The sequence below is a fragment of the Hyalella azteca genome, unplaced genomic scaffold (genome assembly GCF_000764305.2).
Source record: "Hyalella azteca isolate HAZT.00-mixed unplaced genomic scaffold, Hazt_2.0.2 contig9456, whole genome shotgun sequence".
NCBI lineage: Eukaryota > Metazoa > Arthropoda > Malacostraca > Amphipoda > Hyalellidae > Hyalella > Hyalella azteca.
In genome coordinates this window covers 118,051-130,601 of record NW_025939527.1, presented here as the reverse complement: position 1 = coordinate 130,601, position 12,551 = coordinate 118,051, and the positions used below count along the sequence as shown (strand labels likewise).

At 39.0% G+C, this 12,551-nt stretch overlaps 1 protein-coding gene across 2 annotated transcripts in view; it reads left to right on the top strand.

The window, feature by feature from the left end:
• LOC108681946 (tetratricopeptide repeat protein 28) overlaps nt 1-12,551 on the top strand; it is a 75,122-nt gene that overhangs the window by 2,918 nt on the left and 59,653 nt on the right. Inside the window, exons 1-2 of one of the 2 annotated variants that reach the window (XM_018171030.2) lie at nt 9,498-9,719; nt 10,032-10,505. In XM_018171030.2, coding sequence (XP_018026519.1) covers nt 9,657-9,719; nt 10,032-10,505 — 537 coding nt within the window. In that variant the 5' untranslated portion in view covers nt 9,498-9,656. Of the gene's footprint in view, nt 1-9,497; nt 9,720-10,031; nt 10,506-12,551 lie in introns of those variants that run through there. The other variant, XM_018171031.2, reaches the window with a different exon arrangement.

The following is a 12,551-nucleotide window of genomic DNA, read 5'->3' as shown; positions in this document are numbered from 1 at the left end:
TAAGTGCAACTGTTTTAATATTAATTAACACTACCAGCGATTTATATTTGAATTTTTCTGAACAAAATTTTTCGTTTGCCTTGTTAACGGAAGTATCCCGCTTCATTTTATTTTAGTTTAGGACGCCAAAAGTTTATTCTAAATAGCATTAGAACGTCAGGCAGTTAGCAATTGCAGTGAGAGGGCAGAGGGCAGAGGCTGCTTATAGCTGCGACTCAGGCTGGAAGTAGAGTCACCTGTTCGCAGTCAGTGTCAAATTGAGCGTGGGTGGGGCAGGTCGTGCCCGCAGCTCGTGCCAATGCTGAACTGAGTTGTGGTGTCAACATTCCGCGCTATACAAGATCACTCTAGGCCGTTTCAATAAAATGATGGTGTGCTGTGCTCAACAGCTCATTGGTATGCTGGTCTACCGGTATCTTTTGTGTAAGACAGGCCATGGTGGTCAAAAGAAACTTGAGGTGGTCTGGAACTATGGCGTTGACAAGGCGAAGTCGCGCCTGATTGTATGACATTCCTGGGGCTAGCTTTTGTCACCAACCAAGATGGACGGCGACAGTCCCGTCCTCTGGGCTCACCTTATAACCAATTGCACGCGTGCTTTAGCGCCTCTGCTGCATTCTCGAACTCGTGCATTTGTCCGGTATTCTTGCTGTTTATCCCGCAATTATTTTTTGCCGAGGCTGGGATCGTAACAATTGAAAACGAATTTAAACGAAACGTAACAATTGGCAACAAATTGATCTCGTGTTTTTTTCCTACCGTGCATCTTAGTCTATTGACCGGAACGATTTCGTTACCGCAGAAATTTTAATGCGTATGCGACGATGGTAAGTGCAACTCTGCAAATGATTCGAATCAGGCCTCAGCATTTGCTCCTCATTAATAGGCCATTGATATAAAACTCACATCGTCTTCCTCCCGGTGTTGCATCTCTTAAGTTCTTGGTCGTCCTGGGTAACACATCTCAGGTATTGCATTACTCAGGCTTGCAATACCTGATCAAGGGACAGAATGAACTGCAGGCCCGCTCAACGGCCTTCCCTACGTTTCTCAACAGCTTTCTTTACAACATCTCCTATAGCCTCTTCTATAGCCTCTTCTTGCATTGAATACTTAAATTTCCTCGCTCTTGTTTGTATTGCTGTCTTACCTGTAAATCCAATATCGTGGATCTCATTGGCGGACGACCATGCCAGAGGCATGGTGTCATAGGACTCGAGAGGTTTAGGACTCGGCTTGAGTCCTCTAATGAGCAAATTATCTCTTGATGTTGTTTCAGCAGAGAAATCAAATTAACAATTTTTGAAGATTATATTACAGCAAAGCTGGGAAATTCAGTAAAATATATCCACTGTATATATTGTGTGCTTCTTGTTTATTTGCGTGTTCGTTTCGATTAAACTTTAAAATAATACATTTTTTTACAGTCTAAAAGCTAATGCTCTCTGACAGACATGAACCACTATAATATATTGTTTCATCAAGAAGCGGGATCCCAGCACACAATAATAATTATTGTGAATTCAGGAGGGGTAATATATGAACAAGTGCCCATGTCATATTGGAACTAAAAATCGCATACTATATTTCTTTTTATAATTAACTGATATTCTAGAAATGATTGAATTACTAGGCTGGATTAATTTTAAATATATGAACCATCAATCCTAAAATTCCACCTTGGCATACATGACTCGGCCTAAGTGATAACAATGAGTCTTTTTCATTAAGTGTAATTATTAAAACTGACCAGTGTCTGTGAAAATGACAGTGTACACATCAAACCAATGTTCCAGTGTACTAAAGTTCATATTTATCATATTTAACCTTCTATCGCCGTATGTCACTCTCTCGGAACATAACTTTCAACCTAGATTATACGTGAACTATTTAGTGTAGCAACCTGAGGACGTTTGTACGCAACAGAGAACATTTTAAAGTTGTACGTGGCGGCAACCATCAGTGCAAGTCATTTTGCGCTCACTAACGTATCCTTTTTGAGAAGTAAGCTTGTGACAATATTACTCCGGTTACTGATGTCAGGCGGTAGAGGGTTAAATCGATTAGTACCCGTGGTAATTTACAACGATTTATGCCTAGTTGAATCTGGAAGTCAGACTTGCGATTTTAGGAGACTAGACGCATTAGCCTCGATGTTAATGTTTATAAAATTATTTCTTTAGAAGCTCAACTGATCTTGTCTTTCAGTGAACAATAAAATGGTCGACTGCAAATGGTCTGACCTTAATATCAGTTAAAATAATGTTTTTTCAACTGTTTAACAGTTTTCTTCACCTGCGCATGCAACAGTTTTATCTTTAACAAGTTCAATTGCAAGACATCACTAGACAGAAACGAGTCGGTGAGTTCTGTCGATATTTTGATAGCCTCAGATAACCTACCGATATTGCTGAGCACGAATCAGTGAGGTGGCAGATTAGGGGCGTGGTATCGGCGGCCATGCCCTGCCTTCTGCATGGAGCTCGCTAGCGCTGCTCTTATAGTTTATTGGGCCTAATTTGATCTAATTGTTACTCCGCTAACTGACGTCTTCAATCGATTACATTTAACCTAATTGTTGCCCATAGCATCATTGATAGTTTTGCTTTCTCTCTCTATTCTTGGGTGCTCGTATAAGCTGTCCAGGCTGAGAGATTTATATTTATTGCTCTTTTGCCCGAGTTTCTTATTGGTCACTAACTTGACGCGTTCTTTTTTCTCTTGTAATGTAGTTTCCCAACAAACCTTCCCGACACAGCGACTGAGAGTGTGACGATTTCTAGAGAAATATTCAATGTATTTACGGCGTTTTAATGCGTTCAGTTATGAAGGAATCTCGCCCAGAAGATCGGCGGATGTGAGCTCCTCGTACAAATGAGGCTGCCATCGTCCATGAATTACGACCTCGTCCGAATTCCTGCGAATCAAGATCCCAGACCGTAACGTCGTAACTTAAGTTCACGTTTGATAATTCACATAAGAACAGTTTCGGTAGCTCGCTGCATGGACATCATATAGCTGAATACGGTTGAGTTGTGAGAGAAAGGTGGTCGTAAAATACTACCATTTCCGAGCGATGCAAGTAGGGCAGTCCTATAGCTGTAGTACGATGTTTCCAACGTTGTTCGGATTGAAAAAAATGTTATGACTATTTTCAAGAGATTAATTTGGCAAGGCAACGTATTTGTCAGTTAGCAACGTATTTGACGTTTACAAAGTTTTAGTGCCAACAGTCGTACAGACGCTACTTCTTTTGGACAAGAATGGTAAAATTATATTTTAACACAAACGCCTTTATGACGGGCTTATATCTGCGTTAAGTTGTCATCTTGGATAAACCTCCTTGTTAAATTGTGAACAATCTTTACCCTCTTACTCGTTGACACGAATCCATTTTCAATTAAGCGGTTCAGTTTGCCTTGAATCCTTATCAGAATTGTTGAGCAGTTACGTGGTTATTGTCATGCACTAAAAGATGCATGAAAATACGCCATCAGCTGTTTTTGTTCAGTGTTTTAGAAGTATTTCGCCCAAAATACCTTTATACTCCCTAACCAGTATTGTAAGGGACCTCGCGTTTTCGATGAATTTGTTGACTTTTCAGAGCACTTAAACGTACGTACAATGCTTAAACGTTTTTAGATGTTTTATCAACGGAAATCAGTCATATACGTACTTCCCTCACCTAGCATTATTCGATAAAAACTTTAGACATGAAGTCCTTCACATTAATCCTATTTACGTGTTCGAAAAGTCGCATTTTAGTTATCGTCTGAGGCGAACTTGGCCATAAATTCTGTCCCAAATTCGACTTACAACGGTTAACGCTTGGAGTTCTGAAGTTTGCAGAGATGATTTATATGGAAAATGATCAATCTACTAATTAATCAGTTGGCTGATAAATATATAAACTTTAGTCGAATTAACTTGATTGTCAACCTTTAGTTTTGTCAATAAATTAGCTATACCTCATTGCAACTCATCTTTATTGTCATGTAGAACTTACTTCGTTGTAGGCCTGGAGCCGCGTAGCAGGCATCCGCTCTCTCAAGATGGCCGACTACGAGGATACGACCGGCAATAAATTGCACTCGTAATAAAATCATTAGAGCAAAAATGTGCAATTACGAAGCGAACGTCTCGGAGCGAGCTTCTCCCAGTCTGTTGCAAATTTTACTAGGGCATCTTTGTGGCCAAGCGGAATCTAACATGAGCAAAAACGTCGCACTGCTTGGGCGTTTGTGATGCGCATGCTTTCTTCTTGATGCAGAAAAGATATTTTATTCCACTTCACGGCGTGGATTTCGTTCCAGACTTGAAGCGTTGAAAGCGAGAAAATAAAGGTTGGGCGATAAATTTTTCTTCCGTAATTTGCTGGAATAGCCACATTATGTTCTAAAAAATATTCTCATTATTCTCAGTTGCTTATTCCTCAAAGGCTTTTTTTTCTCATTGTAAATTCTGTGGATTGTATTTTTCAGCCATTCAAAACTCACCACAAACATAGATGTGATTCGGTACGTGCCGAATATTTTTTTTCCGTGCTAAATTCAATGGCAATGTTTTTTGTTTCCTACTTTTCATAGGAACCGTCATGATGAGAATTATTTTAGCATCGATATGTCTTCTGCTCTGACTCTTCATTGAAAATTGCCCGGTATGAAGGTTCAAGTATATGGGAGTGCGGACCCCTTGTTCTCGGGTCGCAGCTTCGCAGATCTAAGCGCTGATGAGAGCACCGCGCGCGAAATGGCAGAGTTGAATTTCGTGCCATTGATTCGTGCGCAGCAACAGGAGCAAAAGGCGCGGTTCTCCGTCAGATACAATCAATAGAAGAAATCTTTATCTTGAGACACTGTTATGTGGGTACTGAGTTTTATGAGACTTGTTAGAAAGCTGTGCGCTGCTCAATCAGGCCTTGAAGAGAGGCGAGCTGCAGGGCGCACGACACACGTATAACCAATAGCCTAGTCCTCAATGGGTCTCGAATATATAGTTAGTTGCCCACCGTGCCGGTGGCCGTTATAAAAGATGCCATGCACCGTAAAAACTTTCATACGAAGCCCACCATCTCCAGACGCCACGCTGTTCCATAGCATTCTTGCTGCCTTCGCTTCTTACTCTCGGAGTCTAATTTCATTGAGAGTACCTTCCATTGAAGCTAGTCGTGTGTCTTATTATTCAATAAAAAACGTAGAATTTGATTTAAATAATTTCAATTGTTGGTAGCAATAACATGTCTCTAAAATTTTATTAATTCATACTCATGTAATTTTTCAACCGAATACAAATCCCAGTTTTCAGTAAAATAAAAGCTCCCAGTTATTTTTATGACGAACATATTTCGCACAGGCTAAAAAGTTTTAGAAAGTGATGCTTGATCGATGAGTTTGTGAGGCTGAACTCTGAGCCCCGCGTTACGGAAGAGCAGTCGTCGGGGCAGGGGCTGGTGGATAGTCAACCATTCATGCGTGCACGGGGCAGTCGTGATGGCCAGACTGAGCCATTCTCAACAGTAATTGGTCTTGCTCTCTTATGCCGTAATTTCAATCCAGTTACGCATTATTACGTCACTAGGCTACCGCGGCAGTTAGCAGACAGCCTTATTACGACATTGTAATTGACGACGTCGTGAATGCTTTAGGCCCCTTTCACACAGGGCAGTAAATACTGCCAGCGTCCGACAGTATTTACTGCCGAACCTTAGCGGACATACGAAATGTGCACTGCTGTTCACACACGACTGCTTTTACTGCGGCGTAGAATTTGACGCCTGACGCCAGCGTCTGTCCTGCTAAAACTGCGGCAGTAGATTTGCCGCGCAGTTTAGCTTGCAATGGTTTTCAATGTAATCTTTCACACTGGGCGGTTTTTGACGCCAGATCCCAGCAGACAGTGGGGCCGTATTTTAGGTGCATAATAAACTGCACTGCTAGACTGATAGATTATAGACTGATATTGTAACATAAATATCGGTACATAAATATTGTTACATAAACATAAAGATATACATTGTTAAATATATATTTCCTTAAAGTGATAGAGGTATATTTTATAAAAGATATATTTTCCATAAAATATATAGGTATTTCCATAGAGATGTATTTACATCATTTACACATTTATATATTTTCATAAAGAAATATTGTTACATAAACATAGAGATGGACTGATGGTGCATAAAGCACTGCAAGACTGATAGATCCCAGCAGTAAAAAGCGCCTCGTGTGAAAGATTGCGCTGTAAATACTGCCGCGGCATTTTTGACGCGGCAGTATCTCCTGCCCTGTGTGAAAGGGGCTTTAGTTAAGGGCACACGGTGCTTTTGAGGAACTCGTTAAGTGCTGCTTCTAGTGCATTTGAATGCCTTTCTTTTGATGCGAAACAAAAGTTATTTAGTTATTTGTTGGATGCCTAAAGTACGAGTTGGGATAATTTAATTGCAGGAAGATTTATAACGGATTAACTTGTGAACGGGATAATTAACATGCATGAATTCCATCACAATGCAAACATGGTGGCTCACACAGGTCTAGATAATTTATATTGACTTAAGCTCACAAACTGACACCCATTTATATCCTCCTTATCTATTTTGACGCTTATCCATTCTTTGATTTGTCAATAAGAACTTAAAATAAAAGAAAACATAAAATAAGTTCACCGTATCTTCTCCGACAAAGACAAAATCATTGACTTATTTACTTTGCGTTTTCTTTTCATTTTATTTTTTTGGAGAACTAGCGATTTAAACAGAATAATTGAATAAATATTTATTTGTCAGATGTTAGGCCATTGATAGTCGCGTCAAGATATTCTGCCAAGAGTGGCAGGTCCCAAATTAATTATGAATAGCCAACAGAACATTGAATGATAATTTGGAAGAAGGACAGAATCACTATTCGTTAACTAATGACTTGATTCTCTAGGCATTGATAAAAGCAGTCAATCGTAAAAATTCTTCACTTTTTCGTTGAAGAAATTTCCATTTAGATTGCGTCTCCGGTTTTCGTGCGTTCTCTCTGAATACACCATAGCATACGTATATACCCTGCCGTCATGCTTGTGTCCCACCTCCTTTGGTATCTGTCCAACATTGCTATCACATCTCGTGACGCTCGCTCGTCTGGATCATCGATTGCTCAAATTTCTCAGATGAGCATGAAATAAAAATACTATAAAAAACTAATAAGATGAAATCATTGAGTGTCTCAAGTTAAGGAAGTGAACCTTTTAGGATAGTGTAGAATGTGATCGCAATCCAGAAAAGTCTTAACTACACGTCCTTTAATAAAGTAGCAGCTTTTACACTCCCCCACCCCAAAAAAATTATTTCGTTAAGCTAAAAGGGAATATCATGTTTTTTTACAACACTTCTCTTTAACTTCACTTCTTGTTTGTTTGTTTGTTTGTTTGTTTGTTTGTTTGTCTGTCTGTCTGTCTGTCTGTCTGCTACAAATCTTGTAATCGAAATTTAACACACTTCTACTTATCCTATCGATCTGAAATTTTGCACACTTGTGTAAAGTTGGAGACAATGCATGAATCAAATGTCAAAATAAATGATTTTGAAAATAATTTTTTTTTTCAATATTAAAAAAATTGAAAAAATAATTTTGTCAGCTACAAATCTTATAACTGATATTTGACACACTTTTCTCTGTCTAATTGATCTGAAATTTTGCACACTTGTGCGAAGTCGGAAGCAATGCATGAATCAATTAATAGAATAAATAATTTTGAAACAAATTTATATATTAAAAAAATTATATATTAAAAAGTTGAAAAAGTAATTTTTTTAATATTCGAAAATTAAATGAGAAATTCATTGTACATCTGTAAGATTGGAGACACTGGATTCTTTGGAAGTGTTGTCTTTAAAAAGTAATTTTTAAACGTATATTATTTGTGCTTTAGTCATTGAGATTTTTTCTAATAATGTAGTTCCGTACACGATGAAGAAAAAATTTCTTATCGTGTCATTACTTAAGACACTAAATGACGCACAAGCCCCAATTCAATTAGATTTCTGTAACGTGTAGCTATAGGTGAGGCAAAAATGCGCGTAGTACGGACACCCATTGGAAATTTCGATGTTCTGCAAGAGAACCATTAACATTTTTCAACTTGGTGACCCCAAATCACCCACGAGATGGTCTCAGCGTCAAGGGAGCTAAAATATTCCAATTTGTGGGCCATTGAAAGTCGCCTGCCTATTGTTAGAAATTTTTAGAAGCGAAGACGATGTACTCCGTAAGGCAGACATTACTGTCATGTCGATATAAAGTGTAGGTCGATAATGCTAACTGTACTAGAAATTCTCGGACAGTATAAGGTTCAGTTATAAAAAAAAAACAGATTCCCTAACTTCTTCATTTCTTATCATTTATAAATGTACGTATTTTACATTTACTTTTTCACATTCATGCATTCTTTTGCAGCGAGTAATCATCATGGAGTCGAGGCTTTTGGATAAATTTTCTCCTTTATTTTCGTTGTACTCTGCACAAATCAAACACTGGCATGATAATTCTGAATTTACGCGGTAACGTGTTAATATGACGCGATTCTTGATTTGCCAACGACTAACTAGTTGTCTAATTTACCTATCCTAGTTTTTATCCGTGATTTTTGTGGAGTCATTCCCACATGAGTCGTAAGTTTCTAAGATTCAAATTCACGTTGCGACTGTTGGCTTACATCTTTCAAATAAATATCCAGGTAGTGATACACTTACTACAAATTCTGCAGCGCTCGAGGAGCGGTGCTTCTTTTGCACCCTTAAAGATTGACGTCCAGAGTCGTCTGGTATTCGCATTGTATATTTAAGGGCTCCGCTAAGCGCAACGGCGATATGTTAATTAAACCTAATGAAAACCTCCCTCGGTCATCGCAGTAAGCCATTACTGCGGGATAAAATAACGAAGACAGGCGTGCATAACCTTAATGAGCAGTGATTTGTGGTGGTGATGATGGTTAAATAGTTTCTCTTGACTGGGCATCGTGTTATCGAGAACAGTTGTGTTAGTATATACCCGGGCAACTGGCAAAAAATTATAGCAGAGATGAAATGTGGAGATTGTGTTGCTGTCTTGCAGCTTGCCCACTTCGGTTCATGATAAACCCGGAACTTTTATTCTATTGTTAAAAGCATGGATGGAAACGGGCACTCCTACAATATCCCAATTCGTTTAATGAAAATTATTATTAACAAAGAATAGACAAAGGTATTGATAACCGCGATAAATTCAACGATTTGCCATCTCACTTCAACAGAATTCGAAAAATAATAGAACGATGAAGGTCTGAGTTTTAAAATAAATTACATGTGCGAAACGTACATTATACCGTGCGTGAATTCTGGTGTATACTCACAGCCTGGGCGCGCTTTGTCGGAAATTCTATAGTTTTCAGACTTGAGACTTTGCAAAACTAAAAAAATATCTTGTTTGTAATTATTTTTTTTTAAATTGATCTTCTTTCAGCAAAATTATGTACATGGAGGCAAGAAGATAGTACGTTTTCGGTCAAAAATTTTCAAATTAAAATTTTCGATTGATCCCTGCTATAAGATTGAGTGAAAAGGATAATTTATACATCCTTATTTAATTGGAAGATGAAGGTTATGCTAAAGTAGTTTTCATGCTCATACTGTCATGGAAAGACTGGAAATGCGTAAAAAGAAACTTCTGAGTGGCAGCGGCAAGAGCCTACAGAAGGTAAGAAAATTTCAACAGATTGATTAAGTTGAAGCCATGGTGCCTTCTCCGCTGAAGACATAGTCAGATTTTATTGGTGACGTTAGAAATTCTTAAATTTAAACACCATTTCTGTTAATTAATTTCCAGAGAGGAGTTTCACAAATTCAATTCACGTCATTTTAATGCTGTGTTCATGTAGTGCCACAACATTCATCAGTCATTCATTACGTCGCGATTTTTTCTAATCAAACTGTTTGCGTCTGTGAGCATTCTAACTCGAATATAAATTTCATTTGGTACTTATTAACGATTGATTAATTTTCGTTGCAGCTTGACTTGGATGGCAGTGAGACAGAACGCAATGTTGGTGCAAGCGGTGGTAACGGCGCGAGTGGTAGCGGATTAGTGCAGGGTGGTGGTGGTCAACTCGGCAACAACTTCATCAGCAACTCCGGTAATTGCAATAACAACAACAACAATGCCTCCTCGAGCGCCACTAGCAGTGGCGCTTGCTCCTCGAGTAACGCAGCCGGCAACTCCGGGGGGAACTGCAATAAAAATGTTAGTGGGGTCGCGGCGAGCTCCAAGGCCCTGTTCTTAGAGAAGGTACACGAGAGCACCGCGGCGTGCCAGGCTGGAGACTTCGACACCGCCGTGGCACTCTATACAGAGGCCATCGCACTGGACCCTCAGAACCACATTCTTTACAGCAACAGATCTGCAGCGCATATCAAACTCCAGCAGTTCCAGAAGGCTCTTCAAGACGCCACTAAAGCCAGGGATCTCAACCCAAAGTGGCCCAAGGTGAGTCCCTGAATGTTTTTAACACGTTAAATTTGATGCTAAAATATTATGTTTGTCGTTTACTTCTAAATATTTTTATTCTTGTGAGTTTGGCCGATACGTAGAGCCGATTTCTTGTCTGTAACTTAGCTTGAAAAGCCGTCGTTGATTGGGTAACGGAGGCATTTTTTTTAAAACCCCAGGCAAATTTGTAAGTCTTTTTCTTCTGTTTTCATCTAAGTATTTTACCGACTTGAATTAGTGATTTTGACATGTCAATAGAATTTAAACAGTCCAAAACCTGACTTCAAAATGTATTCATTTGGCATCAGATGGAATACAAAGGTTTGTTGCTAAGGCTTGAAATTGCGCGTTGCATGGGAATGATTTATTTTCGTCTATTATCTGTCATAAATTATTTTCTGATGAAAATCGATAGTCGTTGAATGCCTGTTGAAATTATATTTCAAATGGGAATAAAAATAAACAAATTGTTAATTTACAAAACGTGATGAACGATTGAACCAACGGTTTGATTTCTATGTCTAATCTTCCTCGACTTAACTTTGATGGCTTAGTTTTTTAATCGAGTTTTGAAAGCGTATCGTGCTTAGCAGACAAAATGGCGTATTTCGGACGAAAAAAGGTTCAGGTCGAGGGAAAACATATAAAGAAAAAAGGAAATGAGGATCTGATTGATTCCGAATCTCGAAACAGAATTGATTACGAACTGATTTTCGGCTCACGAAAAGGGATTTCATTCATTATTACGCGCCAGACTTGATTTATTGCAGACGTTATTAGGTGTTAGATCTCTTTGCCAACGAAATATTTCAAAACAAATACCGAAAAGCCATTTTAATTGTGAATTTTTATACTTAACTTAATTATTAATTGTCATGAATATCGAATATTTTACAGCTGTTCAGATAATAAGCTTTCATATGCAATGAATAAACTGAAAATCAAGTTTTGCTCCTTTTCATGGAAGAATTTGAAAGTTCTGGTATCTGGGAATTCTAAAATTTCTAAAGTTTAAAATTAAACGAATTAATTCACGAACGTATGGTTGATAAAATTGCAACTAAGACGCAGTACCAATAACTTGAGGGCAAACTTTTCCCTTTTCTGTTATGGCCAACATTTCTCGTTTGATGAGATAATTTTCGAGGGAGTTTTGACACAGTAAAAGCCTGCAGACGGGAGAGGCGCGATAAGCCCAGACATATCATGTGCTCCTAGTGGAAACTGTCAAGTTTATCAAGGCAGTTAATGCGAGTCTCTATCAAGAGCTCCAAGTACCAAAGTGAAGCAAACTGGCGCCCAAACCTGCTGTTGTGCGATGATCAACGCTTTGATAGTGCAGAGAAACCGAGCCTGACGCTGATTTGTGGTTCTGCTGCACACACTGTCGCGCCGCTCACATGCTAGTGCTGGTGCCGCGGCCATCATGATTATCATGGCGTGATAATAAAGATGTTGATGCTCTGATGTCTGAACTAATACTTTGATGTTGGAGATCATGCAAAGATTATGATTATGAAGCTCTGATGCTGCATTGCATTATAAGACTGATGTTGAAAGAGATGATATATCTGATGCTGCAGATGACGATGCGAATGTCCTGGTTAACCGATGGAGATGTTTTGATACTAATGTAATGTTTGGGATTCTGTTTTGTGCTTTGATAACAATTGTGTGGGAACGATGAGGCGTACCTAGAGTTGCAGCATAATTTATTTCTTTACTGCTCCTGTTGAGGCTTATAGTGCTGCATGCGTGTGCTGTTATTCCCTGCATTTGCTGTTGTTTCTGCCACAGCCCCAGGGCTGCACGCTGCCCCGTCAGGGTGTGGCGCTTGTGTCTCTCGGGTCTCACAAATTTCACTCCTGATTTTCACGCTAGAAAACCTGTCCTCCCGTTAGCCACTGTCATGAAAGCATAGTTACACCCCGCTGGTGCTTCTTATTCTTTTCAAACGCTCTTTTTCCTTGCTTTTTCGATGATATCAAGATGGCTGCGATCCCGTACCAAAATTATTAATAAACCGTCTGCTACTACCTGGGC